The sequence below is a fragment of the Symphodus melops genome (assembly GCF_947650265.1).
Source record: "Symphodus melops genome assembly, chromosome: 9".
Taxonomy (NCBI): Eukaryota; Metazoa; Chordata; class Actinopteri; order Labriformes; family Labridae; genus Symphodus; species Symphodus melops.
The window spans coordinates 15629523-15657104 of record NC_136699.1 but is presented as its reverse complement, the minus strand read 5'-3'; the positions used below and the strand labels follow the sequence as shown (position 1 = coordinate 15657104).

General features: G+C 39.5%; 1 protein-coding gene across 2 annotated transcripts in view; it reads left to right on the top strand.

The window, feature by feature from the left end:
- Positions 1–26367, top strand: part of gabrb2a (gamma-aminobutyric acid type A receptor subunit beta2a) — a 33449-nt gene extending 7082 nt beyond the window's left edge. The window contains exons 4-10 of one of the 2 annotated variants that reach the window (XM_079352123.1): positions 5043–5263; positions 14501–14583; positions 18426–18563; positions 18723–18875; positions 22557–22801; positions 23263–23403; positions 24532–26367. In XM_079352123.1, the coding sequence (XP_079208249.1) occupies positions 5043–5263; positions 14501–14583; positions 18426–18563; positions 18723–18875; positions 22557–22801; positions 23263–23403; positions 24532–24888 (1338 nt within the window). In that variant the 3' untranslated portion in view covers positions 24889–26367. The remainder of the gene's footprint in view (positions 1–5042; positions 5264–14500; positions 14584–18425; positions 18564–18722; positions 18876–22556; positions 22802–23262; positions 23404–24531) is intronic. The other variant, XM_079352124.1, reaches the window with a different exon arrangement.
- Positions 26368–27582: the final 1215 nt, after the last annotated feature.

The following is a 27582-nucleotide window of genomic DNA, read 5'->3' as shown; positions in this document are numbered from 1 at the left end:
GTCAGTGGTGATGGTTGATGTAGTTGTAATGGAGATTTTGTTACAGCTGCAGCCTGTCAGACTTTTACAGGGAAACACAAAAGTACTGCTTGTCACTCGTCACTGTAGTGTCAGATTGTTAATGGGTTCTGTTAAACATGTCTATAGTGAGACTCTGCCACTGTACAAACCATCTTTGATGTTTCTTTTAAGTTGGCCCGCCTTCTTTACACCTTCATCATGCTTGTATTCACGGCTGTCATCATGACATTTTTTTCCCTTTTTATGATGTTGGTGCTCTCCACAAGATGTCTCCCTAACTGATGCTCACTGGGCAGGCTGTGCATATGAGAGTGTGTGTGTGTGTGTGTGTGTGTGTGTGTATATGTATGTCAGTGTGTGTGTGTGTGTGTGTGTATATATATATATCTATGTCTGTGTGTGTGTGTGTGTGTGTGTGTGTGTGTGTGTGTGTGTGTGTGTGTGTGTGTGTGTGTGTATGTGTATGTATATGTATGTCAGTGTGTGTGTGTGTATATATATGTATGTCAGTGTGTGTGTGTGTGTGTGTGTGTGAGTGTGATGTTAATGGAGTTTCTAAGGAGTGCTTCTTGTGACAAGGAGACTGAAGGTCGCTTTGGAGACTGACACTCCAGCACGGGACGATTTGTGTCTCAGTAATCTGCTGCTTTTTTGTTTTTTCAGAAGTCTATGCTGCAAAATCCTCTTCACCTACTTCTTGTTCTCCATCTTGTATTTGTGGAATAAGGGAGTCTTAACACAAAACACATTAAATGTCTTGTTAATTACTTGATTTTTTTTTAGCCCAGGATTCAAAAAGCCAAATGTGTGTTAAATCCATCTGTCATTGTAATGTGAATAAATTATGTTATTTTGCTTAAAAAGATGTTTTGAGTAGGTGAGTGCACTGTAGTTTTTAATGAAGGAGCTGCATTTTTTTAAATCGAAAAATAAAAGTAATGCAAAGTTTGTTCATATTCTGGAGCATTTTGGGCTGAGGAAAAATGACAATTCAGAGGTCAGAGGTGATTTTATTTGTGTACCAACAACATAAGTTTCCAAAATAGTGAAACACCTTTCGCTATCAAAAAATAAAAAATCTCCAGGCTGTTCTTCGAGATGTGAATTTCTTCCTTTTGTCCATAACTGTGACTTGTACTGAGAGAGAGAGAGAGAGAGAGAGATAGAGAGAGAGAGCAGAAATGAGGCGGCTGTATTTTCTGTCCGTCTCTGAGCTCAAGTGATGTCCGAGCGTTGGTAAGCACCATCTGTGAGGCTGTAGTTATGCTGCCATTTTACAGCACAGCCAGGAGGCAGCGTGCAGGCCCAGGTGTTCTCTGTGCGGGAGATGTGCATCCCAATAGACTGAGAGCTCTAAAGGCACACAACGAGGAGCTGCACACACAAAGACTATAGCGAGCGAGCACCTATACAAAACAAGCTTAATTCACAGTTTGTAAATCCATTCTGTTGCTTTGGTTTGAGTGCTCTGGTCTTGTAAATGCTGGTTTACTGTCAGAGGTTGCTGGGACACTAAAGCTGAGCAGAGTTAGCTTGTTCATGTTATCGTGTAAAAACTCTAAAGACTCACTTTTTGCCCCTTTGACACATCAAAATGTCTGCTGAAAATATAAAGGCAAATGGCTCTGTCCAAGTTGACTGTAGTGCGTCTACGTCTTTAGTTGCAAAATCAGAGTCGGGTTTTATTGCCAAGTAAATTTACACATACAAATTTTCTTGGTGTACTGGTGCAAACAGAACTAAAGCTCTTATCTTGGTTAAGTGTTTTAGCATAGTTGCACTGTCGTTCAATTGCTGCTCTGTGTGCCCTTGAATTGCCCCCTGGGGACAAATAAAGTTTTTGAATTGAATTGAAATAGGAAGAAGTGTCTTAGTCTAAAATAGATTCACTTTATTAGCTTCAATAATACTCAGAAACATGTTTGCTTACATTACACGCTTTAACACTCCACATGTCAGTGATGTAAAAACAGCATTTTCTTATTGGCTACATGAAAAGACAGACACAAATTAATTAAAGAAGAAACAAATATTAATAATTATCCACTAGAGGGTAAACTATGCGTCTCTGTTAAACAATGAGTGGGTTATTCTCAACATTTACACTGACTGTCTCAAAAGCTAGATCCGTTATCTGGACTCCTGAATATGTCCTTTCAAGTCTGGTCATTTCAAAGGGCTTTTAGGGCCTTGTTTTGTATGTTGAGTCTGAAATGGAACAGATTAAAAAACGCTTACACATTTTATGACTTCACAAATGTAAAGATTTGCTGCGTCCTGTGTTTAGAAGTCAGTGCATGGTATAGTATATATTTAAAATGTTTTTTAATGATTGCATTTGTTGAATCATGGGCACTATATTATTTGCATCTTTTTTAGTTGGGAATGACTTTTCATGGTAACAATAACAATGCGTTGCAACTCTAAATTATATCCTGTTAGTGTCAAATATACAAATTAAGAGCAATGAATGCAAAAATGAAAAGTCAAAATGTGTTGGTGACACATAAGACACACTCATGCTCCCTTAAAACATTTTTTTTAACCAAAATGTCAAAGGATGTTTCGTTCCCTTTCTACCGAAAACTGTCTGGAGCAAAATGGAGCCCATATGGGATTGTTGGTGTGAGATTGTGCTTCCATCAAGCTGAATAATTTCTGCTTCAACACAATCACGTTGCTCAGATTGTTACCACGGGGCTCTAGTAGTTTACTTCAGTTTTCTCATTTTGTCAGAGAGAAGGTTGTAGTGACAATTCCTGCTCCTTGTGCTCCTTCATCAACATGGCAAATCATGGTGGAGACGTATTGCAGGAGCCACTGCCTCAGTGGGTAAAGTATCTCAAGCCTGCAGACGGCAGCTAACGATCCCAAAGGTGATAGAGATATCCGATCGATGTGCTGATAATGAGATAGAGAGGGAGCAAGTGTAAGAGGAGGGTTCACTGGGAACTCTTGTAAAACAGGATAAGGACGCAACCGTCCTCGCTCGACTTTTTGCTCCTGAAAAAATCAACATGGCAGCAGCTCATGTATTTTTAGATGCCCTTTTTACGCAGCGCTTTGGTGGCGCACACACTGCATGTACTGAACGATAAGACTTAGAGAGCAGGGATCGCTTCATAGTGTCATGATAGGAAAAAACGGCTCAGGAAACGTAGAAATACGGTGATAAAAGTAATGATGATGGCTGCTTCGAGTAAAAGCTCAAGGGCCTCATTTCACGGGCCGTATTTTTTAATTTGTTTTCCTACTCATCGATTGCACTGCAATACACTGCAACAGAGCAGATCCAACTGCAGTGCTGTGTTTTACTGAGGCTGTGTGGGTGTAAGTCTTTTTATAAGAGTGAGAAGCAGAGAAAAGATGGAGAGAGGAGGAGATAGTATTCTGTATCCTGAGCAAGTGTAGAAAGCATACTGTATCTATGCAAAGGTTAAAATCTCTCCTAAATCTATGGAGTTAGGTGGTTTGTTGCCCAGAAGAAGACACAAAGGCGAGCAGAGAAAGAGACAGGGAAGAAATCTACTGGCTGTTTGCAGAGAGTGTTTTTGTCCATTCAAGTGGAAGCAGATATTTTTAGCGCAAGACAATATTCAGCCTGCTGAGAAAGTTCCCCTCTGGTTCAGTTTGAAAATTAAGTGAGGACAGTTGAATATGAACCCCACATCCCCAGCCGCCATGTTCTCTGTTACAATCTGTGGCCTTTCATAACACTGACAACCTTTCAGCTGACCTTCTCTTAATGCTGAGTCCATACATCGTGCTGTGAGGCGTCTATAGAGTCACTTTCAGATGACACAGTGCTTATGCTTGACATGATTCCCAGGAGAGGAAATACAGTCTACTGATACTAGCTGAACGATTTAGTCGAAAACAAGCTTTGTGGAAGCCCTTTTTATTTGGCAACCTGTGAGATGAATAAGGCCCGTACTAGACCTCAATCCAGTCTTTTAACTGTTCAAAGAACATTTGAAAAGCTCAAAACTGTTCTTCCATTAAAGGATGTTTCTGGCTAAGCTATACAGAGCTAAAATGTGCTGATTGGCTGAACATTGTAGTGTTGTTTTTGTTTTTTTTTAAGATGAGGATTTTGGGCAATCATGACTTACGTTTGTTGTAATATGAATATGTAGTACATTTTCATGGAAAGGTTTCAACCCAGAATGTTTCAGGTAGCACAATTTAGGAGTTTCAACTAAAAACCCCCAAAATGTAATCAAAGCAGCATTGATTAAACCTACCTTTAGGGATTAAGCCAAATGTCTCTAATGCTGAATCTATAAAGCAGACTGGATGATAGAAGACGGCATAACCTAATTTGGGGCCCAACAGAGAACACTGAGACTTTAAACTGTAGAACAGACAAGTTCAATGAGCTCTGTGCATCTGTTAAATACAGTACACAACATACATCACAAATTCCTTCCAGCTTTAGATACATCTATGGTGTGGAGAATCATGTCACCTTTACTCTTTGAATATCAAGCATCTATTTAGAACAATCTCTCATTACACTGCTAGCTGAGTCTATACATTTTGTTCCAGAGACATTCCTTATGATATACGTTTCTCCAAGTGCGGTCAGAGCTACTCAGAATAGATTGTAAGTCTGCTGACATCAAGATCATTTCTTCACAGTGTACCCAAACTGAATCAGATTCCTATGAAGAAAATCTAAATGTCTGACTTCACTTTATTCAAAAGGGCTCGATGTAGATTTCTGAGTGAACATTGAGAGCTGGAGAAGTGAAACAATTTTAACTGTACCAGGAGAGTTATGGCCAATCACCCTAACTTCTCATGTATCTTTAAACAGTGTGACAGGGACCACATTTTCCTCTGAGGAAAGTTTGCCTAAAGAGTTATGAACATGTACTACATAATCTGTACACTTCTCCAACTTTCACATTTCTCTACTAAAACTCCACTTTGCACCTTTAAACATGCATTTATTCATCATTTAAAATAACATCATCAAAATAACAATCCCCCCCCCCCCTCCCTTCTCTGTCCTCCAGGACTACACCCTGACCATGTACTTCCAGCAAGCATGGCGGGACAAGCGTCTGTCTTACTCTGAGATTGCCTACAACCTAACTCTGGATAACCGGGTGGCAGACCAGCTGTGGGTCCCTGACACCTACTTCCTGAATGACAAGAAGTCCTTCGTTCATGGTGTCACCGTCAAGAACAGGATGATCCGTCTGCACCCTGACGGCACAGTGCTTTATGGACTCAGGTATAACTCTTAACATTGCCCTCATGACTATTTGTGCCTTGCTCAGGTTGATAATGAAGTGACGTGATGTTATCAGATTCATCATGTGTGCCTTTACAACAAATGTATATTCCTGTTGTTCACTTTCACACATCATGCGGGTCAGGGTTGCACTTCATATGAACAAAATAGGAGAATTCAGTGCAAACAAAAACAAACTATAAAAAGTTCGCAGACTTCTCTCAAATCTTCTCATGTTTTGTTTTTGAAATACTGGAGAATTTGTTCTCTTTAGGAGTAATTACACCATTATATCTTTGAAAAAATATATAAAAATATAACTTGTCCTTTGTTGACAGCTCACAGATAGGAGACCCATCACCTGTGAGCGTACAACCTGTGTAATCATTTGGTTGATCCTCTTGCCACTGGATTCTTAAATTGCAGCTCTTACTTCGGTGTGCCACAAAGCAGAAGTTACCGCCAACATCTACTTACAGGAGGAGAATTATGCCTTGTTAGCCTTTAAAATCCCCTGATGATCATCAATATCAATTATGGATTGGTTGCAATCAATAATGAAGCAGGGCAGTACAAACTGAGTGTGATTGTGCACGACGGTTCAAGCTGACTGTGAGGCATCTCTTTGTGGTGTTGGACTGCGATGCCTTTGAGGAAGACTCTCATCCATAATTGATATCTCATAATCAATAATGTAGCAGTTCAATACAAACACTGAATCTTTATTTGTACTGATGCTGCGTGTTTGAATTCAGAGGCTAGCACAGCCATCCATCATTGTGCTGCTGCCTACTCTGATCTGTCACCTCCTCTTCGTGTGTGTGTGTAAATCATCTCTGTGTTTAAAGATGAGATTATTGTTGCTAATTCAAGATGTTGCAGCGTTCAGTCACTCTTTCTTCACTCAGTTGCCCTTCTTGCGCAAAGACTGCTTTAAAAAATGTACGTATCTGTACTGCACTACATTATTTATCGCTACTTTGTTTCAACAGTCCAGAAATGTATATAAAACGCTCTGACTTAAGTAGATAAACCGAACTTAGATTTTTTCACAACAGCCCAAAAAAGGAAAAACGCAGGTCAGGAGAGAAACTTTGTAAATTTGAGGTTATGCATGCCTCCTGGCTCCTCTGTTATTTCGTTATTTAGCTTTGGTTCAGGTTTTTGTTTGATGCTAGCAAGTCCAGACACAAGCTTCTGTCAGAGTCAACGCAGCCAGATGCCTGTGCGCTGTGAGCACGCTGACACATACCTGTAGAGACGGGCCGGCTGGTTGCAACAGCAGGGCAGCAGTGGATTTGCAGGAGAAGCTAACTGAGAGGAGAGTCAGAGTCGTCAACGGGAGGACGGGTTTGATGTGTACACACATCCTGACAGTGTGCAACTGTGTCATTATCTGTTCGACTATGACTTCATTTTAAGCGTTGTCAGCAGGGGTCGAGTACACATTTATGTCCTTTAGTTAAATAAAGGTATCACCTCGTAAAAAAAACATCTACAAATCCTGCATTTTGAGAAATCTGTTCTCAAAAGGTAGAAAAAAAAGAAAGTTTCATTGTTAGATTTATTATCATTAATTGACACAATATATTTTTGGTGTTAAGGCAGATTTGTCCCTTTGAAATAAGAAGTAGCAACTGATAAAACATTGTACATGTTAAAGTCCGGATCCTTGTCAATGGCTGAGCCTCTCCCCCTGCGTTAACAGTAATGTTCATGCAGCTCTGGAGGAGTTTTGTCAAACTGGACAAGTAACCTTGATGATGTCACTGTGGTGTGATCAAGGCTGGAGAACTACTAATACAAACAGGAGGTGTGCATTAAAATGTGGGCCATCCGGTTTTTAAATGGATTTTAAAATCTAGACCTGAAAATATGCTTTCCAGATGCATCATGGGAAATTTAGCAGCAAGAGTTGTTGTTTATTCTTTTTCAAAGATGGTGTGAATATTTATGGAATGTACCTTTCGTGTCAAAGATGGACCGCTTTGTAACATATTAAGAGCATATTAAAAACCAAAAGGCAGTGTCAACAGTCTGCAAAAAGACGTTTCATATCTCTCCCTCACAACATCTGGGGTTGATGATAGTTGGGAAATAAGTTTTATTTTAAATTAAATCACTTACATAATATAGCACATTTCAGCAACAAGAAAAGACTTCAAAAGCATCAAAGGGAAACAGAAACATTAGAACTTTACAAATCTCTAAAACAAACTATTTACAATCACAGAGAAAATTTTAAACGAAAGCGAAAAAAAAAAGGATCCAAAAGAAACATGAAGAAATATGACAATAACGCAAGAAAGAGAAGACATTAAAATGCGAAATATATAAATAACCTACAATTTTAATGGTGATTTTATCTGCTGTGCACGTCTTAAAACGTTATATCGCTCTGATGTGACTCACTTTTGAGTCACAGATTCATCTGCTGGTCCTGCCTCATTGACTTTAAATAGTCTTTTTTTTTTTTTGTCTTTTTATTTGGAATTATATTTTTATCAGGCAAAATAAAGCATTTCATTTTTTGGAGACGAAGGTTAAAGAGACAATAACATTACACAGGCGTATATTCAGAAGTGTAAACCTTTAGTGAATTAAAATGTTTAATACCTTGGTGTATGTAGACTTTACCGACAGGTAATGGGCATTAACAAGCTTGCGTAAAGTAAATACTTTGTGTATTGAGTTTTTACTGCTTCAGTAAGACGTAGTGTGTTGAAGGAAGATGTTTTGATGGAAAGTGTAATTAGTGCGAAATTAGCATATATCTGCAATGTAGAAGCAGCTAATGTTTCCGTGAGTTGTTAGTGTCGGCTATTTTCAGCTACTTTAAAGCTCACACAGTCTCTGTGTGAAGGAGTTTGTGGATGAATAAAAAGACACTAATAGATATATGGACACAGTGGACCAAGAACTCGTTGGACCAGCTGGAGGTGTAGAATTCTTGAAATCAGCTATACTGGACTGTTGCTGCCAGTCCTTAACTTCACTGCCTGTTCATCTTGTTAACAATCACCTTTTACATTGTCTTTTGACTACTGCAGATCAGGGCTGGATTACAACAAGGGTCTTTCTTGCCCAGGCCCAGGGGCCCAAGGGCCCAGGAGGCCCCTAAGCCAGAGCTTGTGAAAGGTGATGTTGCATAGTCGTAGGGCTCAGTAACTGATGTAAATAGCAGGGTCCAAAAAGTCATATCATAAATAATAAAGGAATGGCCTGAATATAAGCCTATTTATCATCATGGGCCCTGAACTATAAGGAAAGAAAAAAAGAAAAGCAACCGCAAAAACAATAATAATAGTAGCCCATCTCTGTCTAGACTAAAGAACATCATAAAGGCCCCTTATGACTGGAAAGTTGTGCAACCGTACAATGTTAGATATACTGTAGTCAGTCTAATAAAATCTGTGATTATTACTGAGTTAAAAAGCAAAACTATAACGTAAAAGCTCACTCTGTATCTATGCGTCTGACTGTCTTTTTTTCTCTCAGCAGTGGTCACTTCTATTGCAAATACCCGATATATTGGTCTTAAAAAATAACCATTGCAGATTGTCCCTTTAAATTGTTGAATATGACAGAAGATTCCACCCCAACCTTTATGTAAATCTTGTTTTGTTTGGATACAGATACATTTATTTGGAATTATTCTGATGTTGCCTTTCAATATTCCTGTGCTGTAAATTCTGTGTGTATCCGCATGTGTGTCAGAGTCCATGTGCCCAGGAGCCCAATATTTCATAATCTGTCTATGCTGCAGATGAGAGCCGATGATTTGTGAGTTTAATTTATCTAGTACATGTACTCTTTATTTTCTTTGCTTACAGTAGCAAATAAAATTACCACTTGTTTTTGGTCACAACGTTCCTGGCAACAAATCAGGCCTGCAGTGTTTATTATTTTGGTTTATAGAACGATATTTTATTTTGTTTGCAAATGAGTTGTTTGGGTGCTTTTCAATTGTTTGTGAATTTATTAACGGTTGAAAATGTCATAACTAAAATCTGAACTCAAAGTCCCCATGAAACAGAACAAGAGTATCTTACGTGTTGTGGAGTATTTCCTACTGAAACCAATCACGAGACAGAAGGTGTGACATAATGTTGGGAGGACTTTGATTGGATCATCAGTTTCCACAAAGCTTTTAATTAATCAAAAATTAGGTTATGCCTTCAAACATCCGAAACATTTTTCAGAAAGATAAAAATATGGTTATTTTGTTGTTAAGTACTCAGATGATGCTTTATTGGAATATATTTGAAAGATAATGGCAGATAAATGAACATTTAACACATATGTGTGAAAATTGTGAAAAGGTATTTTTAATTTCATGGGGACAACACTCGCACAACAGTAGACAAAATTTTAGTGATTGGTGTACATGGATCTGTGCTAAACTTACTGACATGAGCCAGCACCGTACATGGGGAGTGCTGATAGATTAGCGTGTTCCGGTTTGCGTTATGTGTGTGTGTGTGTGTGTGAGGGTACACGTGCATGAGTAGGTGATGGTTATTATTGAGGTGCATGGCAGGTGAGGAGGAAGAGTGAGGGTGTTGTGTACTCTTTATTCCCCGGATATAAAATGCATCGCAAATTCTGCTGTTTAATTACCAGGAGGAGCAAAAAAAAACGTCCAACTCTCTCTTCAGAACTAAGTTTTTGACTCTCAGGCAGAGGCGTTCTGGTCCGATTACCCAGACCCTAAACTAGGCTTGACCAATAACCATGATACTGCAAACACGCTCCACAGGGGCTTTCATTTTATGAAGGAAAAGACCAGAGAGATTCTGTGCACGACTGCTGATGCATGTCGCTCAAAATGCACAGAGAGAAACAGACACAAAGGTCAGACTTCATTCAAAATGGAGAAATTGTTAGGAATCCCCCTCCCCTCTCTGTGACCATTGTAACTCTTTTTGTGAGAGGACATATCCTCGCGTTATGGACACTGACGTCCTTCTTTGTCAGTGCGAAGACTGTTTCACTCTGCAGCTCAATAGATGACAGGGCATGGCCAGGAGGAGAAAGCTGCTGAGTGGAGGAGGAAAGGGATTTAAATAAGCCTTTTTCTGTCAATACCATCAATACTGGCTTCAAAGTTATCCATCTCTCTCTCATGGTACTACTCAAACTGGGTGAATTGTTTGTCAGATGTGCTTTTACTTTTAAATTGTGAAGTCTCTCCTGTGATTCGGCATACGCTGGAACACACTGGACTCTTTTTTTTTTTTTTTTTTTGCCACTGCAGACATTTTATTTTCAAATTTGGCAACAGTGTGTGAGCACGGAGAGACAATCCTGCGTGCCATGTTTCCTCATCTCAACACAGGCTCTCTATCCAAAATGGTGGAAGCCTCTCCATCTTAATTTCACTTCAACCTCCATTGCAGTGTCCATGTATGTAATAATGACATGTCAGTTTAATTAAAGAATGCACAATGTTGCATCCTGCTTGCAAAAAAAAAAAAAAAAAATCTCCGTCTGCATAGATCACTGCTACGATGCTCCCTCGAAATGTGATTCTGTCTGGGAATTCATGGTGGTGCTGTTATGTCCGTAAACAAGGTCATTTGGAATAAAGGTGCACAGGCTGCCTTAGGGGGATTCACACACACACACACACACACGCACACACACACACGTACACAGTGGAACTGTGAGGGAACATGCACAGAAGCAACAAAAAAAAAGGCTTTTTTTAGCGCTCCTTGTCTTGTTATCTCCAACGCAGAGCAAATGTAGCGTGTTTGAATCTGCGTGATGTGTTCGAGCGCGGCCTCTCCTCCGGCAGGTTGGTATGAGGGAGAGGGACTGGCCCTGATGTTGATGAAGAGCAAACAAGCCTGTGTGCTTCATGATCACTGCTGCTGCAGACTCTCACTGCAGCGAAGATGACGAAGAGGTGGAGGAGGAGGAGGAGAGAAAAAGATGGGGAGGGAATCCTGCAGAGAAATCCTCATCCATCTCTCCTCCTCCTCGGTTATTATCTGTGTATTAATTGTTAGCGTGGGTATTGGACATGCTAGCTGAGCCAGAAGATGCAGTATTAGCTCTTGATCAGTGATGCTGAGTCTCAGACAAAAAAGCTTCGAGACTTCTGCTGATGATGTAGGTGGGCTATAAATAGACTGTTATTTTTACCCCTGCCATTTTGGCCTCATTTCCGTTTTTCCCCTGTGCTTCCTCTGCCACTGCAACGATTTAGTGGTGCTGATGGTGATGATGGTGGGTGATGAGCATGTGGCTGGTGATCAGTAACATCTGAATAAGTTGTGACCATAAAAGCGGTAAACTAGGACAGAAATAAGACTCCTGTGTTAATCCCCCAGTGCACCATGGCCCTGCTAACTGGCTCTTATATAAGAGCCCAGAGAGCAAGAAAAAGGAGGCAGAGAGAAAGAGACAGACAGAGGCTGAGTGAGAGAGAAAGACAGAGCATCTCCGCAGCTCAAAAAATGAAATCCTAAACTTGCCAAGCTGGGCCCAGGGGAGCTGCAAGTCTTATGTAGAAGGATTTCAAATGAACTTTGGCTCTTAATTATTAAAGACAAAGCACTCTTCAAGTCGAGTTTGTAGTTACGATAAAGTTAAGTGAGGAAAGATATTGTCATTTAGTTTTTTTCTGCTGCAGTTTGTTCGTATTTGTTGAGCGGAGAAGAGTTATTTTAAACATTGCAAGAAGGAATTTGGCCAAAATAAAAAGACAGTTTGGGGAATATGGTAATAATATGCTGTTGACATCGTATTTTAACATCATGGCAGATTAACCTTCAGTTTCAGGAAATACATGTTTAGTTGATCTGTGTCTTTAAAATATTAATCAATAAGCAGGACTTAATACATTATTAGATCATATGTATGATATCTTAAACAATTTCACATGATCTAATTTAATGTCTTTAATATTGTTTAACAAAGCAGTGATTGTGACCTGTGTTTACGTATATGTATGTATGTATGTGTGTGTATGTATGTATGTATGTGTGTGTGTGTGTATATATATATATATATATACTGTATATATACACGCACACAAACAAACATATATACATATATACACACACACACACATATATACACATACATACACAGTATCTTAAAGTATAAATCCTCATAAAGTGCATAAAAGTCATTTTGTGCAAGTCCATTAAGGTTGTTTTATGATTTTGCTGTTTTTCCTTTACTAGTTTCCTAACAATTAAATTGAGAAATTTCGCATCAACAACCTAGTAAACAAAAAAAAATCAGGCAGATTATTCAAAGATAACCTTCAACAATTTTGCAAATAATAAAAAGTGAAATACAGTCCTTTTAGACTCCCTACCCTTGTGTTAGAAAAATGTGACTAGGATTTGAAATTATAGCAATATAAAAAGTGTGATCTTTTTTTTCTCAAAATACCTTTTGGTTGATGCAGGTTCAGAATATTTTCATTGTCTGCTGTGAAAGATTGAACCACAAAAGTAATAAACTAAGGAATGACAGAAACAGTGAAGACGTGCAAAGCCAAAATCAACAATATTTCATACTTGGAATTCTACCAGAGGCTTCTATAATTGATCATGGTCACAAGATGATTTAAGTCAATGATTGTATTTTGTGTATGTAACGGTGTGTGTGTGTGTGTGTGTGTGTGTGTGTGTGTGTGTGTGTGTGTGTGTGTGTGTGTGTGTGTGTGTGTGTGTGTGTGTGTGTGTGTGTGTGTGTGTGTGTGTGTGTGTGTGTGTGTGTGTGTGTTTCTTTTACCAGTCACGGATTCAGTCCCTGTAGTTAAATAGTGTGTCCAGTCTCTCTCAGACAGCCTCGGGGGTTTTGGCACTGCCGGGTGCCAGCCCGTCTCAGCACTGGCCAACTTGTCGTGTGTGAAACAGGAAGTACGTCTCTCTGAGTTAACCTGTCGGCCATTGCTGGCTCACACTCAGCAGCTCTTTATTACAGGATTGTGTGGCCAGAGGTTGAACCCTGTTCTTGTTTTACCTACTTATGGGATAAAAATTAAATGGTACCATGTCCATGTTTCATAATACAAACTAATTTAAACAGTACACAACTCTTACAACTAGAATACAACAAAAACATATGGACTTAACTATTTTGACTGACAGGATGAAATATAAATAGCAATACCATCTACAATGATTCCTTTTCAAAAACCAATATATATGATGATTGATGACAGTTGTCTTTTTTCCGTTAACACTGAGTTGTTGCAGAAATCTGCAGAAAGAAATGTACAGCAGATGTAAAGTAAAAGGGTTTAATTACCTTCATCTATTAGCTATTCATCTTCATTAAGTCATTTTCATTTTATGTTCTTTTTTTTTTCAAAATAGTTCATTGATCACAAACTCAGAAACAGCAAGATTTTTTTAATTTCCAATAGTATTGTTCATGCTATATTCAATATTTTCATACCTCAAACCTATACAGTGTAAAATAGCTTAAAAATGCTGATATGACAAAAACCAATGTTAAAGTCACGTTATTTATTTCCGGATATTTCTGTACAGTATTTTACTGCACTGTCTTCAGAAGAGTGTAGTACTTGTCTAATTGGGCAAAATGTTTTTCTTGGTACATCAGTTGCTACAACAAATATTTAAATTTATTCATTCAGCCTTATTTATTTATACAGGGTGGTTCAATGAGAACTGTTTTTTTTTATCTGGTGCCCTGTGTACACAGGACAATAAAAGCAGAAAGCAAAAATCTAACATTTAGACAAACAGTACACTGACAAATAAAAGATGAGTACAAAATGGGAAAAAAATAAAGGCTTCATTCCAGAAATAAAAAAACGAGGGGAAAACATTTTTTCATAGCTGCAGTGCAGCAGCTAGGACCAGTGGAGACCCTGCAAGAAAAGGGATCGAACATATTGCGACATAGAGTTGTGTCCTATGGAACTCTTAAAACAGGAAATACATGTTAAATGGGAAGTGTGAGCAAACCAACTGGTCGGTCATGTTGTCATTTTATTTGGTTTTTATTCCTAACGTCAATAATGAAAGATAGAGTTTCTGAGATTGAATTAAAAACACTTAATTTTTAGTTTATCCTTTCTCATATCGGTGTGTTTTCCAATTAAACCTGATCTGAGTAAACGTAACATATTAGTCATGCTTTGCCGTGTGTATCACGCTCTGCAATGAGGGTCAAATAAAATGAATTGGGCTGCTCTGGCTGCCTCTGTGAATCCTTTACTTCTCCTTCCCACTCTGTGTGTAGGATCACCACCACTGCAGCCTGCATGATGGACCTGCGCCGATATCCTCTGGATGAACAAAACTGCACCCTGGAGATCGAAAGCTGTAAGTACTGTCGTCCCTGACAACCGCTTCTCACGCCCACCTGTAAACGTAGATTTAAACAGATCCCACATAGGCATGCAACTCTGAAATGAAAATTTGTGAAAACCATCTGGGGGCCGAGGTAGGAAGACGCTTGCTAAGGCTGCATGTAAAATGCTGAGAAAGGCTGATGAGATATCAGGAGATAGGCATTGAGAAGAGGAACATCACTAATGGCTCACTGACTGATAACATCCAGCCTAATTAATTCAACTCCAACTGCTGTGGTTTCCCAAGGCGTGGAGGAGCCTGATTAGGTCCAGTGTTTCAGGGATGTGCTGATAGTGGATGTTATGTGCTGCTTTTTTCCCGAAAAACTGCCTCCATGTTTGTACAGTACAAAGAGCTCATTTCACACGGAGCTCGTAATTGTACGTGATCTGGCGTTCTCGAGCTGAGGGAAGGAGGGAGGGAGTGTGGAGCAACATGAGAGGGAAAGACGAGGTCCTCTGCGTGTTTTATCTGGCTCCCCGGAGAAAAGGATTATGGGGCTGGGATGTGGTGTAGGGCTCAGTCTTTCCGGGTTTGATCACACTATTGCCAGCAGCGTTAAGCAGCACAAAAACAGTACGGGTCAGAACCGCCTCTCCCTGCTCCTCTCCCATTATGCTCACCATCTCCGTCCTCATCACTCCCTCTCTCCTTTCCTTCATCTCCTTTCTTTGCACAGTCTCATCATCTTCTTTTTCTTTCTCCCAGCCTTTTTATCTCTCTCTCCATCACTCATGCTCTCTTTTTTTCTCCTCCTCCTCCTCCTCCTCCTCCTCCTTTCAGTCAGGCTGCACAACACAAAATGTACACACAGACTCTGTGCTTCTCCCTCACACACATACACACACAGCTCCAGTTTTGATCACCAGGCAGTATCTGCTCTCATATGGATTAACTGGCAATGGTTTTAACGTTGGAATCGCTTCATGCCAGAGTGTGCTATTTTATTCAGACTAATGAGCCCAGAGAACTCTCACTTCCCTTGATAAACTTGATGCATTTTTAACGGACACAAGTCTTAAAACTGCAGATCCCCTGATACATCAGAAGCTCTGTGCTGCAGCTCAGGCCACTGGTCTGTGCGAAGCAATAATTGATTTCTACTGTTCCAACACCAAAGGTTTATTGTTTTTCATACATTCCTATGCAAACACACACCCACACATGAATGCATATCTTAAGGCTGCATTGTCTCTCTCTTCACGTCACTCTTGTGGGACTCACATGACAGCCCAGGAGGAGCACAGTGATGTAACACATTGACATCTCTTTCCAAAATATACAGAGACAATGGTCCAGAACTAATGGAGCTACAAACAGACTGACCAGTTATATACAGGCCATAAAACTCATCCCTTTATGACACTCCTCATGCCAATACACCCCCCCCCCCCCCCCGCATCCCTTTCTCAACACCCTCCTGATCCCAACCTGTCATGGCTGATCGGAACTGAACTGAGTCGCACATCAAAACAGCAGCATGGTGGACGTGGCTCTAATTGGGGTGATGCTGGGTTGTATTAGGCTGCAATAATGATAATGCAGATGAAGAAGGGGAGCTCACTTTATTGACTGGTGCTCAATTTCAGCTTCTAACACAACAAACACCACCACTGCAGTAAACCAAACACAACACTGAAATGATTCAACTTTTTTTAATTTTCAAAAACTAAGCAAAAGAAAATTAGAGTTGAATCCACTGCTGCTTCGTGAACATTAAGAGTTGGTTTAATGAGGTGAGTAGTAGGGGGCGCTTATGCTCAAGTGATTTTTATAACATTGAAAAAGAAGAGGGGACAACAATTGACACAGTTAAACGAGTGCAAAAATGGAAAAATGACAACCATTGGACATTCATTTTATCTTCAGTGTTTTCATGTAAGGGATTGAACAGACTTTTTACTTCAGACAGATCAGACATGATAACTCTCGACAGTGAATTGTAAGCATTAGCCGTTTAATACATATGTCAAATGCTTGTCATGTTTCTTTTATTGGTGCACTAAATTCAGATTTAGAATATATTCAAAATATCATAAATCTGAATTTGTTTGTATGAAATGTGAATTAAAATGGTTGGTTTTGTGCAGCTGGATTTACAGATAAAATGAAAAAAAATCCACATCCATGACACCCGCTACAAAAACTCGTAATGGTATTTTTTCATAGAACTGACATCTGTACTGTACCAATCGATCAGTCGGCCAATAATATTGGCTGATAGATAGATAGATAGATAGATAGATAGATAGATAGATAGATAGATAGATAGATAGATAGATAGATAGATAGATAGATAGATAGATAGATAGATAGATAGATAGATACTTTATTGATCCCGAGGGAAATTCAAGCTGATATTAGCGTATCGAGTGATTATCAGTATCTGGTCATTTAAACACAGATATATTACAATATAACTAGATTTATTCAACAGTAACATTTAAGTTGAGTTTAATTGAATTACACTAGCTGTTCTCTGTCACCAGTAGAGTGTGCTATATGGATTACAAGAATCATCACTCTCTAGTGTCACGCGATGATGCATCTACATGCACAGTTACCTTCCAGTTGTGTGACCACCTTGTCTTTGTCATACATCTTTTCCACAAGCTTGATAACTGCATTTGAGGGCAGATATTGGAATTTTTTCCTTTTCTAGAACTTCTCTGTCTCTACTATCACATACTAAAATATCTAATACAAAAACACATGAATTAAGTTTGCTGCATGCGTAATGTGAGCAACATCACTAACTTAACCTTGAATCACAGGGCCACTGCAGCACACACAATTGTGTTAATTTTTAAAAATCAAAGCCTCTGAATTTAATTATTCATTACATCTGAATAGGTCACTGCCTCTATTTTGAGAGCGAGGCAGACACGGCACAGCTTAGAGTGGGGAGATGGCTGCTCTCTGTTTGCTTATGACGCTCTTCATGTCAAAGCCTGTCTGCAATACTGACTGCGCCTGCGCTGGTTTCCATCCATGTGCAACAAACACATCAAGCTCCAAATCTCTGTCGCTCACAGCAACAACAGCATCAGTCCACAGTATTCATTATTTACTAGAGACTTTAGAGTTGTTTGTTGTTTATTTTCATATTATATTATTATCATATATACTTATTATTGTGCAGTTTTGTGGAAATAGTTCTTCACTATAAAGCTTAAAGGAGGTTTTAGCTTATCCCTTCTAAAGGCCTCACCAAACATCAAACTTCAGCCAGCCTCCAAAATATACAAATATAGTTCCTTTTTCCTACCTTGTAGTTTTAGCTCTTGTTTTAGTTGATGTAAAAAAAATATGCAAATAAAGTGTAACTCATCACAGAGAACATGAAGCTACTAATTTATTGTTTGTTTGTGAGAAAGACTTTGTATCCAGAACAGTTGGAAACACACAATCAAGAAGCTTAATACTGTTATCGTTCATTCAAAAGTAAGTAAGTAAGATGAGCTTAATGTTCACTGTGACGGATGTAGAGCCAATTACAAGTCACCATGGTTTTCATTGTGAGCTACATTAAAAGTAAATCAATGGCTGCCTTTAAGGTTTGAAAACGTACATGTAAAAACCTCTTACAAGATGGCATATTTTCTTTTTCACTCTAACCATATTAAGAATAAAAATCTGCAACAAAGGTCCCAATAATACGTATAAAATGTAAAATAGTTATTTGTTTCCTTGTGTCCCCTTGGCTTTTCTTTGTGATTATTTCATTCTACATTCACATCAAGCACACACTCTTGTTACACTGTTATTTATTAAAAATGATCAATTGACACTGATATTGTTTTTCGTTGCAGATGGCTACACCACAGATGATATTGAGTTTTACTGGCGAGGAGGAGACGGTGCAGTGTCTGGGGTTGACAGAATAGAGCTGCCACAGTTTTCCATAGTTGACTATAAACTCATCTCCAAGAACGTGGTCTTCTCTACAGGTACACAACACAGCAGCCAAGTTTGTCTTTGACACTTACACTTTGACCTTGACCTGGAAAAGGGATATTTTCTATAAACTGGAAACCTTTTGTTTGTTTTATTTGTACAACTAACATAAAACTATCTTCCCCCTTCCTCTATCCCTGTGCCTCCTTCAGGTTCCTACCCCCGCCTGTCCCTCAGCTTCAAATTGAAGAGGAACATTGGTTACTTCATCCTGCAGACATACATGCCTTCCATCCTGATTACCATCCTCTCCTGGGTCTCCTTCTGGATCAACTATGATGCTTCTGCTGCCAGAGTGGCCCTGGGTAGGATCAACTCGCCGCTTCTGAACAGTGACTCTGAGAAATAACCCACAGCTAAATGATAACAGAGCATAAAAAGAGCCATTTAGCAGACATGGAGCCCTTTACATGTGCTTCACATGTTAAAATGAATGTGTGTGTCATGATCTCTGCTGTGACTCTTTATTTTCCCAGCATTTACTTGTCCTCTCATTAGCTCTAAGCATGTGAGTGATAGCAGTGTGTGATAGGCTGCCTAGCTAAATGTCTGTTGTTCAGAGATGACTATATGCATGACTCATGCAGAGCGAGAAGCGCTGCAGCTCGACCTTGAAGCGTGCTGTCTTTCTCTCTCTGCCTCTCTGTCCATCAGAGCCTCTCATTGGTCGAGCTTATCTGGGCCAGATCTCTGTTAAAAAAACTGCCAAATCAAAGTTTACACATTTCCATAAATGCACCACGTCGTGTACATAAAATGTATTGTTCTAACGATAATGTCAATCTAGCACTGATAGAAAAATAAAAATTCCACTTAATGTTAAAATGGGCTATGACAGGTCAGAGCAGCAGACAGCATGGCTTTGAGCTCTTTGTGTGTTGTTCTTGTCACACACCATTTGTTTTGTGGAGTGGGACACATGCAGTTTGGAGCCCCAGACGGTGCATTTGGAGGGTAACGTGATTTAAAGATCTGCCTCCTCCCAGCGCCCTGAGAACGTACTAACCAATAAGAGACTAGGCTCCATGCTACAGTGACACTGCTGGCTGCTGGGTTATTTATAATACGTGTGAATCTAACCAAATGCAGATTGTGCATGCAGATGACTAATGTATCAAGCACAATGCGTGTATGTCAAAAAAGCAGGTGAATCGTGCTGTGACTAATAGCAGATGTTTACAGTGCTAACGTTGTGCTTTTATTATGGCCTGCAGTTGGTTTCATATCCATTTGGATACATGGTTGGATATGAACCTTACTTACATAAAACACACATACATTTTTCCAGTCTCAGGAGGTTTCAATCTTTTATTCTATATGGGTTCACATTCGTCCAGGCCTGCCTGATTCCTATAAATAAGAACTATACAATAGGCAATAAACATAAAGGGCAATGTTCATAAGCACATATGAAAAATCCTTTGAAGATGAGCACCTGATCTCACTTTATAGATCACAGGCAAATTCACACGAGACACTATTCACTGCTCCCAAAAGAGAGCAGTGAATAGTTTACAGAAAATGGACTACAAAAAGGTGTACAATACGCTACTGTAGGAAGTGATTTTGGACCAGTAGTCTACAGAGTCTTCATTTTATGCTAGCTCTTCCTCCAACCTACAAAGGCAGTATATTTAATCGTATTTGTCACATATTCTAAACAAAGAAAGTAAATGACCCTATTGCAGGAAGAACAAAAAGAAGTATCTTTATTTCAAAACCATAACATAGTCCAAAATAAGTCCAAAAACAAAAAAATCCACAAGGAGAAAAAACAGTCACGAGTAAACACGGGTAGAACTGATGAACTGACACAGAAGGGAAGAAACACAGAGGCTGCATGCAAATTGCAAAGTGCTGACACAGTCTGACAGTAAACGGTCCCTAATATCTGTGCTGGAAACATTTAAGAGCTACTGTTCAGTAGTTGTGCACAGTAAGCAGATATTTGTTTCTAGTTTGTCTGATTCATTTAGTGTGAATGCTGCGTCATTAGCCCGCCTCATGTTATTGACACTCCAACTCAGATGTACAGTAATCTGCACGACGGTTCAATACATAATACATGTTGCAATACTTAACATCTGAAAGGCACATTACCCGAACCGGCCTCATCTATCCTTGTTTGCTTTGATTTGGAGGCGCACGTGAGTTGGTGTTTTACATGTAAATTTACAGAGCATTGTGGGTGTTAAAATACATTAATTTCCTAAAACGAAGCTTACAAATCATACTGCACAAAACCCAAAAGTTAGTATACATGCTGAAATATTGAGGTGGACCCAAAAAACGCCCACTGAACAACGACAAGTGTTCCGTCTACTGAAACCACCTACTCAAAAGGACACACTGTGTACTGAACGACAGCTTTTCGGAAAGGGCCACTTAATACAGGGAGCAATCAAACACAGGTGTGACAGACGAGATGCAGGTGAAACTAATGAAGGTAATCAAAGAGGGAGGGACACACACAAAGGGAGCAAGTAAGACGAGGGGTGCATTCGGATTGTCCCTCTTCTCTACTTTCATCATCCACTTTACCTTAACCCCGGCAAAACATCTTGGGGTTAAGGAAAGGTGTTAGGAGAATTCATAAAGGACTTAGGAAAAGGTGATTGCGTTGTTTTGACAATCCGACCGCACTTCCACTAGGTGATGTAATAATAATAATGTGACGGCGGCAGAGGTTAGTGACATGAGTCTGCCGTGGTCAAACTACAGTTTTCAGAAAATGGACTACAAAAAGTTCATCTAAAAATGTTTCCCCTGTCCCTTCTTACCGGTGAAATAATCCTGAAAACCACGAGGTGTGAATGAACATATAAGGTAGGCTTTATTGGATACCAGGATCCTTCATTTTGATGGTGTTATAACATCAACAGCACGTTCAGACTTCACCTCTGGGTTTAAGATAGTTTAAAGTTGTTTAAGGTAAATTATTGCAGTTCTAACCTCTATATGATCTGTCACCATTTTCCTTTGCTTTTTTTATAAACAAGGTTATATAGGCCTATTACAATTTCTTGTATTAAATCATCATCAAATAACAGCAAATCATCTCCACAAATATGATACAAGAATGTATAAAAGCAAGGTTCACCTTCTCCACACACAAAAAGAAATTAAATAAATACAAAGGCTGTAACTAATTATAAGTCAAATCAATATCCAAATCAATATGCAGATTGTCTCCACATTTCTCCTCTGACAGATCGTTAGGTTTCGTGAATGCTCGACATGGGTCAGATGCATGAGTCGCTTTAAAAGTTGCAGCCACAATGAATTGTTGTTATTGAATTCACAGTATGTGAATTGGATGGTCCAGTGTTTCCTATGCTAAAGGAGGTTATAAAGGAAGCATTGAGTCACCTTTCCTGAACTTTTAGAGAATTCTAAACGGCTCTTATCACTTAACTGCTTCCGGGGTTTAGGAAAAAATGCTAGTGAAAGTGGATAGGAGGGACAATCCGAACGCACCCTAGGATTTGACTTATAATTAGTTACAGCCTTTGTATTTATTTCATTTTTTTATTGTGTGTGGAGAAGGTGAACATTGCTTTTATACATTCTTGTATCATGTTTGTGGAGATAATTTGCTGTTATGTTGATGTTGATAGAGAGAAATTGTAATAGACCTATAAAACCTTGAAAAGAAAAAAGAAAAGGGACACAGGTCATAGAAGTTAGCACTGTAATAATTTACCTTTAACAATTTTGATCTGAAGTTAAGTTTCACAGCATGCTTACAGCTTCCAGTTAGCTTGATTTGAAAGTCGAAATGTAAGTGCTGTTGGGGGTGTTTTTTCTTTTGTAGGTATTTGGTACAAAATTACATATTGTCCAGATCTGACAAATGTGGGTTATGGCAAAAAAGATATTTCCTACCTTGATTCTAGCAGCCATGTTTTAATGTACAGATGTTGATAATAATGTCTTTCAGCTAAATACCTCACTTTGTTTCTGAACGTGTGACCTGTGGTATCCAGGGATCACTACGGTGCTGACCATGACCACCATCAACACCCACTTGCGAGAGACGCTCCCAAAGATTCCCTACGTGAAGGCTATTGACATGTACCTCATGGGCTGCTTTGTGTTTGTCTTCCTGGCCCTTCTGGAGTATGCCTTCGTCAACTACATCTTCTTCGGCCAGGGACCCCAGAGGCAGAAGAAAGCGGCTGAGAAAGCAGCCACGGCCAATAATGAAAAGCTGAGACCTGACCCTAACAAGGTACATGTGCAGGCTTAAGTTGTCTAAATGTATTTGTGCTGTTGGTTAATATTTGTGTTTGTTTCTGTGGGAGCAAATGACTGGTTCTCCTCTCAAGGTCAATGTGATGCTGTGATCAATGCTTTATGTCATTTACCAGCACTCTTAACTCTGCTCTAGCTCTCCGTTTCTCACTGGTTTAGCCTTATGTATCATCTTTATAACACAGATTAGGATCTGAAAGAGTGAATGCAGAAGCAATGATTGGCTTATTCTTAATCTCCATATTTCTGTGTCTCTCAAAGGGCAAGGCATCTTGGAAAAATCACACGCTGTGGTGCCAAAGCCTTCCCTTAACATTTTATTGAGCTGCTAACGCTAGCAGGAACAACAACACCTTTAAAATAAAAACACCCTTTCCTTCTGAGTGTGGCAAGCTACGATTTCCCCAAAGTAACAGTGCTGATTTTGTATGCTTGCAGTGGCTGGTGGGAAATGTAGTTCAGAGAGATGATGCTCTGTATGCCAGAATGAAACAGAGGGAAATTGACGCATATGACTCGATGTGGGATCCCATCTTTGTGGACGATGCCGCATTAGGACTAGGCGAGCAAAGAAATAAGGTACTGGAGGTTTTGAAAGTCAAAACTAACAATGTCATCAATCTGAATCAATCCAGATCAGAGGAAAATGCTGTAGTTTTTGTGCATTTCTTTGATTTCTATAGATTTTTAAGGTAACTTTGATCATCACTCCCACCATTGTGTTTTTTCCCTCTCTTGGTTTGCTCTTCATGCATTTTCCTGACAAACATGGCTTAGCAGTTTGATTTCTGCAGGCATTTTTTAAATCTGGACATGGGCTGTAAATGTAAATAATGGGAAATTACAACAAATATGGCAAAAGAGAAGAAAACGTAAGTGGCTTCTCTTAAGAAATAAGATCATTTAGATGTGAGATGCTGAGGTGAAAAAAAGCCAACTGATAACTCTCTTAAGGCCTAGTGAAACACTTTTTTAAAATGGGTGTCGGATAAGAGACAAGAAGATTTGAAGTTGGATGAATAGTGCCCAAAAAGTGGCTTTTTCTTCAAAGTAACAGAAAGACAAAAAAGTATAAAAAGCTCCATTTACAGCGGGACAGGATTTGGATTTTAGGGATGTTTCTCCTCAGACGTCAGGCTATGGATGAAGAAATGTTGATCTGAATTCACTTCCCACAACGTCTTTTCCTGACCTGCCCCGAACCTTTTTAGCCTCTCCTCCATCTTTGCAAAGTCCTTACTATTTCTCTCAACCTTCTCCTGTCACATTTTTTCCTTTTGCTTTACTTATTTTTATTCAGTTTGTCTTGTGAATCGACAGAATTTTAATCACAGCCTGGTTGAAATTCTGAGATGACAATGAAGATTTCTCCATGAGAATAATTTTGTGGAGTGCATTGTGCTCTTCCAGGAATGTAACCTCATAGTCTTGTGGTTGTATTGTCACTTGATATTGATTGACAGATGATCACTGTTTTATTTAGTATTTTCTTCAGTACCGTAACTATTTCCTAACTGTAAGTAACACACTTTTTTTAATCATTGACATTATCCATTATAGCACCTCATCAGTATTTTTTTACACAGTAAATAATGTATTGCAGATGTTCTTGTTTTACATTATAATTGTATTGTTATAATCTTAAAAACAGATTTTCCTTTGGCAGTAACTTCTCATGGCTCCATCTGTTTTTACGCCCTTACACAGATGACTCCTGATGACAACATCCTGTTCAGCACCCTAGAGATGAAGAATGAGATGGGTGGTGCCGGGGATCTGTCCCGGGGCCTGGGAGCACCTGGGGATCCTCGCAACACCATGCTGGCTTATGATAGTTCGACACTGCAGTACCGTAGGGCAGCCATGGCCCGCCAGAACTATGGCCATAGTGCGTTGGAGCGCCACGCCCAGAAGAAGTCACGTCTACGGAGACGGGCCTCCCAGCTCAAGGTGAATATCCCAGACCTTTCCGACGTGAACTCTATCGATAAGTGGTCCAGGATGATCTTCCCAACTGTCTTCTCCTTCTTCAACGTCGTCTACTGGCTTTACTACGTCCATTAAACCCGGTGGTGTCCGGTGGCCAGCTTTGTGGAGGGCAAACAAAGAATGGGGGCAGTGTGGGGGATTTAGTGAAGATGAGATCAATCTTTAAGAGTGAGAGGATGTGAGAGAGACAGAGTGAAAGATGAACAGTGCACCAACTTTCAGATGGTTCATTTTAGAAAAAGTAAGGAGGATGCAAAGACTTTTGGATGGACTGCAGCAGCACCCAACACTTCAGTCAACAGTGACTCTTTTATGAATTGGGAAACACCTTAATACGACTGACAAACACTCGAAAAGAAGAGCGAGTTTTAAAAAGACAGAAATGGTGCCTGTTCCAGAATTTCAATATATCACTAATATTTGTCATTCGTAGCTTAATCTCTGTGGATCAAATATTTATGCTTGTGTTTGCATATACTTTAAGGATTTGTTTTGTTTAGTATCTATTTACTTCGTAGCCGAGCTGTCTGCATCCAGGAAAGCTTTATAAATGATTTAAAAGGAGTCATCCTTGATAGTCTATTTTCCTATAATTACTGTATATCAAAAACATCCTTTAAAAGCATGCTTATGTTTGATTTCATTTGCATCTTAGTCATGATGATGATGGAGCGCAAAGTATTTTAGTTTTACTAGTTGAGGTTGGTCTGTAAGTTTTCATTTTGCAGCTTTGGCTTTGCAAGGCCCACCTGGGTGGATTTGAGCGTCGCTGGATGACAACAGGTGTACAGCAGGGAATGATCTTTTCCGTGGACAACCCTGTAGAGCTTCAGTGGTGCCAATGCTGAATGGAAAAAGCTTCTTCAGTTGTTAAAGGTCTCATATTATCAGGTAAAAAAAAGTGGGACTGATGGACACTGATGCTTTGACCAAGTTTATGTTTTTTTTTTTTGCTTTTGCTGTGCTGACAGAATTAAATCCATTTCACTATGTGTTATTTTTATTATTGTTTTGAAGAGACCATGTGACTCCTCCATACTTTCTGCCATTGTGTGAGGAGCTTCCAAGGCGGAGAAAGGCTTTAATACAACATGAGCTGGTGAAAGAACTTTGCTGTTAGATGAGCTGAGTTTTATTGGAACCAGAGTTGCTGCATAAATATGGAAATCCACAATCATCATTTATCAGTAGATTTGAATGATAGAAGTATGATGCGTTTCATTGTGATTAGGTATCTGTTTTGAAAAAAACTGTAGATAAACATAAAAATCATATTTAAAGAAAAAGAGATGATTCAGTTTTATAAATCAATATTCACATTATTGTGTAAATATTATGGATTTATTCTATTTAAATGGGTCTCTGTTGTTGTTTTTTGCAGTTGAATTACAGATCAAATGTTTCATTCAGTCGGGAGAAAAAAAGAAAAGAGCAATTTAACTGAGGAAAAAGAAAAACACGATTCACAACTTTGCTGACTCTGTACTTTTTGGACTTTTCTCTCTTTTCTTTCTTTTTAATGGACTCTAAAAGCATCTACTTGCTGAAACTGAAGCACTTCCAGACACCAGTGACTTTTGGGTCAATCTTTTGAGCTCCTGATATGACTTAACAAGGACCCCACTATCCAGGCATTGAAGTCAGGCATATTTTGTACAAAGTTTCTGTAAATTCCAATTGTAATATTTCATAATGACTGTAAATATCTTGTGTAATGATTGTCGGCAATTATGAAGATGTATCTAAATTCAATTAAAAGTCAATTCAGTCTATCACTTCAATAACAGAGTACACAGATGGCGGTTTTATGTGTCCCAGATGAATGTGTGGCTGTTTGTAATTACAGCCATGACTTAGCTCATGGCTGATTGAGTGTCTGAATGAGAGAGTGAGGGGCTGAGCATGAATCAGGGAGGCAGAATCAAGCAAGGGAAGCAAATGTAGAGGTGAAAAGGGGGGATGCGAGAGCTGCAGCTGGGGCCTATTGGCTGCATAATGGATGGAGAGGCTGAGGAGTTGGAGCGAGAGGCCACAGCAGTGGTGGTCTGGGTCTGGGCAGTGCTGAGCGTCAGCCTCGGCCTCAGGGGACATTAACGCAGAGAGCCAGAGATATATGGAGGCACTCTGTGGACTCAACTATGGCTGCAAGGGCTGGAGCGCCTGCTACAAAAAAAAAAAAAAAAAAACAGGAGGAGGAAGAAATAAAGGGCAAGAAAGAGGGCGATCCATCCATCCATGCCTCCACTACCTCCATCCTCCTGACTGCACTCACTGCACTGACTTGACCACTGTTACAGCTCTTAAATGGATGCTTTTGAATATTTGATGTTGCAAAACACTGAATATTTAATATTTCAAAAGGGATTTTGTTCTAGCGAGGACTAATGTGCAGCTAATGTTTTATTTCAACTTAGAGGACCAGATAACACAATGAGATGCCAACAGATGGAGGGTGATCAGTATGAGCTGGATCTAGGTATATAAGCAGGAACTGAGGATTATTTGAGCTTGTGGAATGGTCCGGTCTGGCTCCAGACACATTGAGAACATTTAACAAACACTGGTGGACTTTTCTCCTGAGCTCAGGAAGAGGACAAATTAAAATGTAACAGATAGAGAGACTGCTCCAGCTTGAGTTTGGTTATGAGGAAGGAAGACAGACGAAACCCTGTCCTCTGAATAGGACTGCACGTGTCATGAGAGGATGTGTGTGTGTGTGTGTGTGTGTGTGTGTGTGTGTGTGTGTGTGTGTGTGTGTGTGTGTGTGTG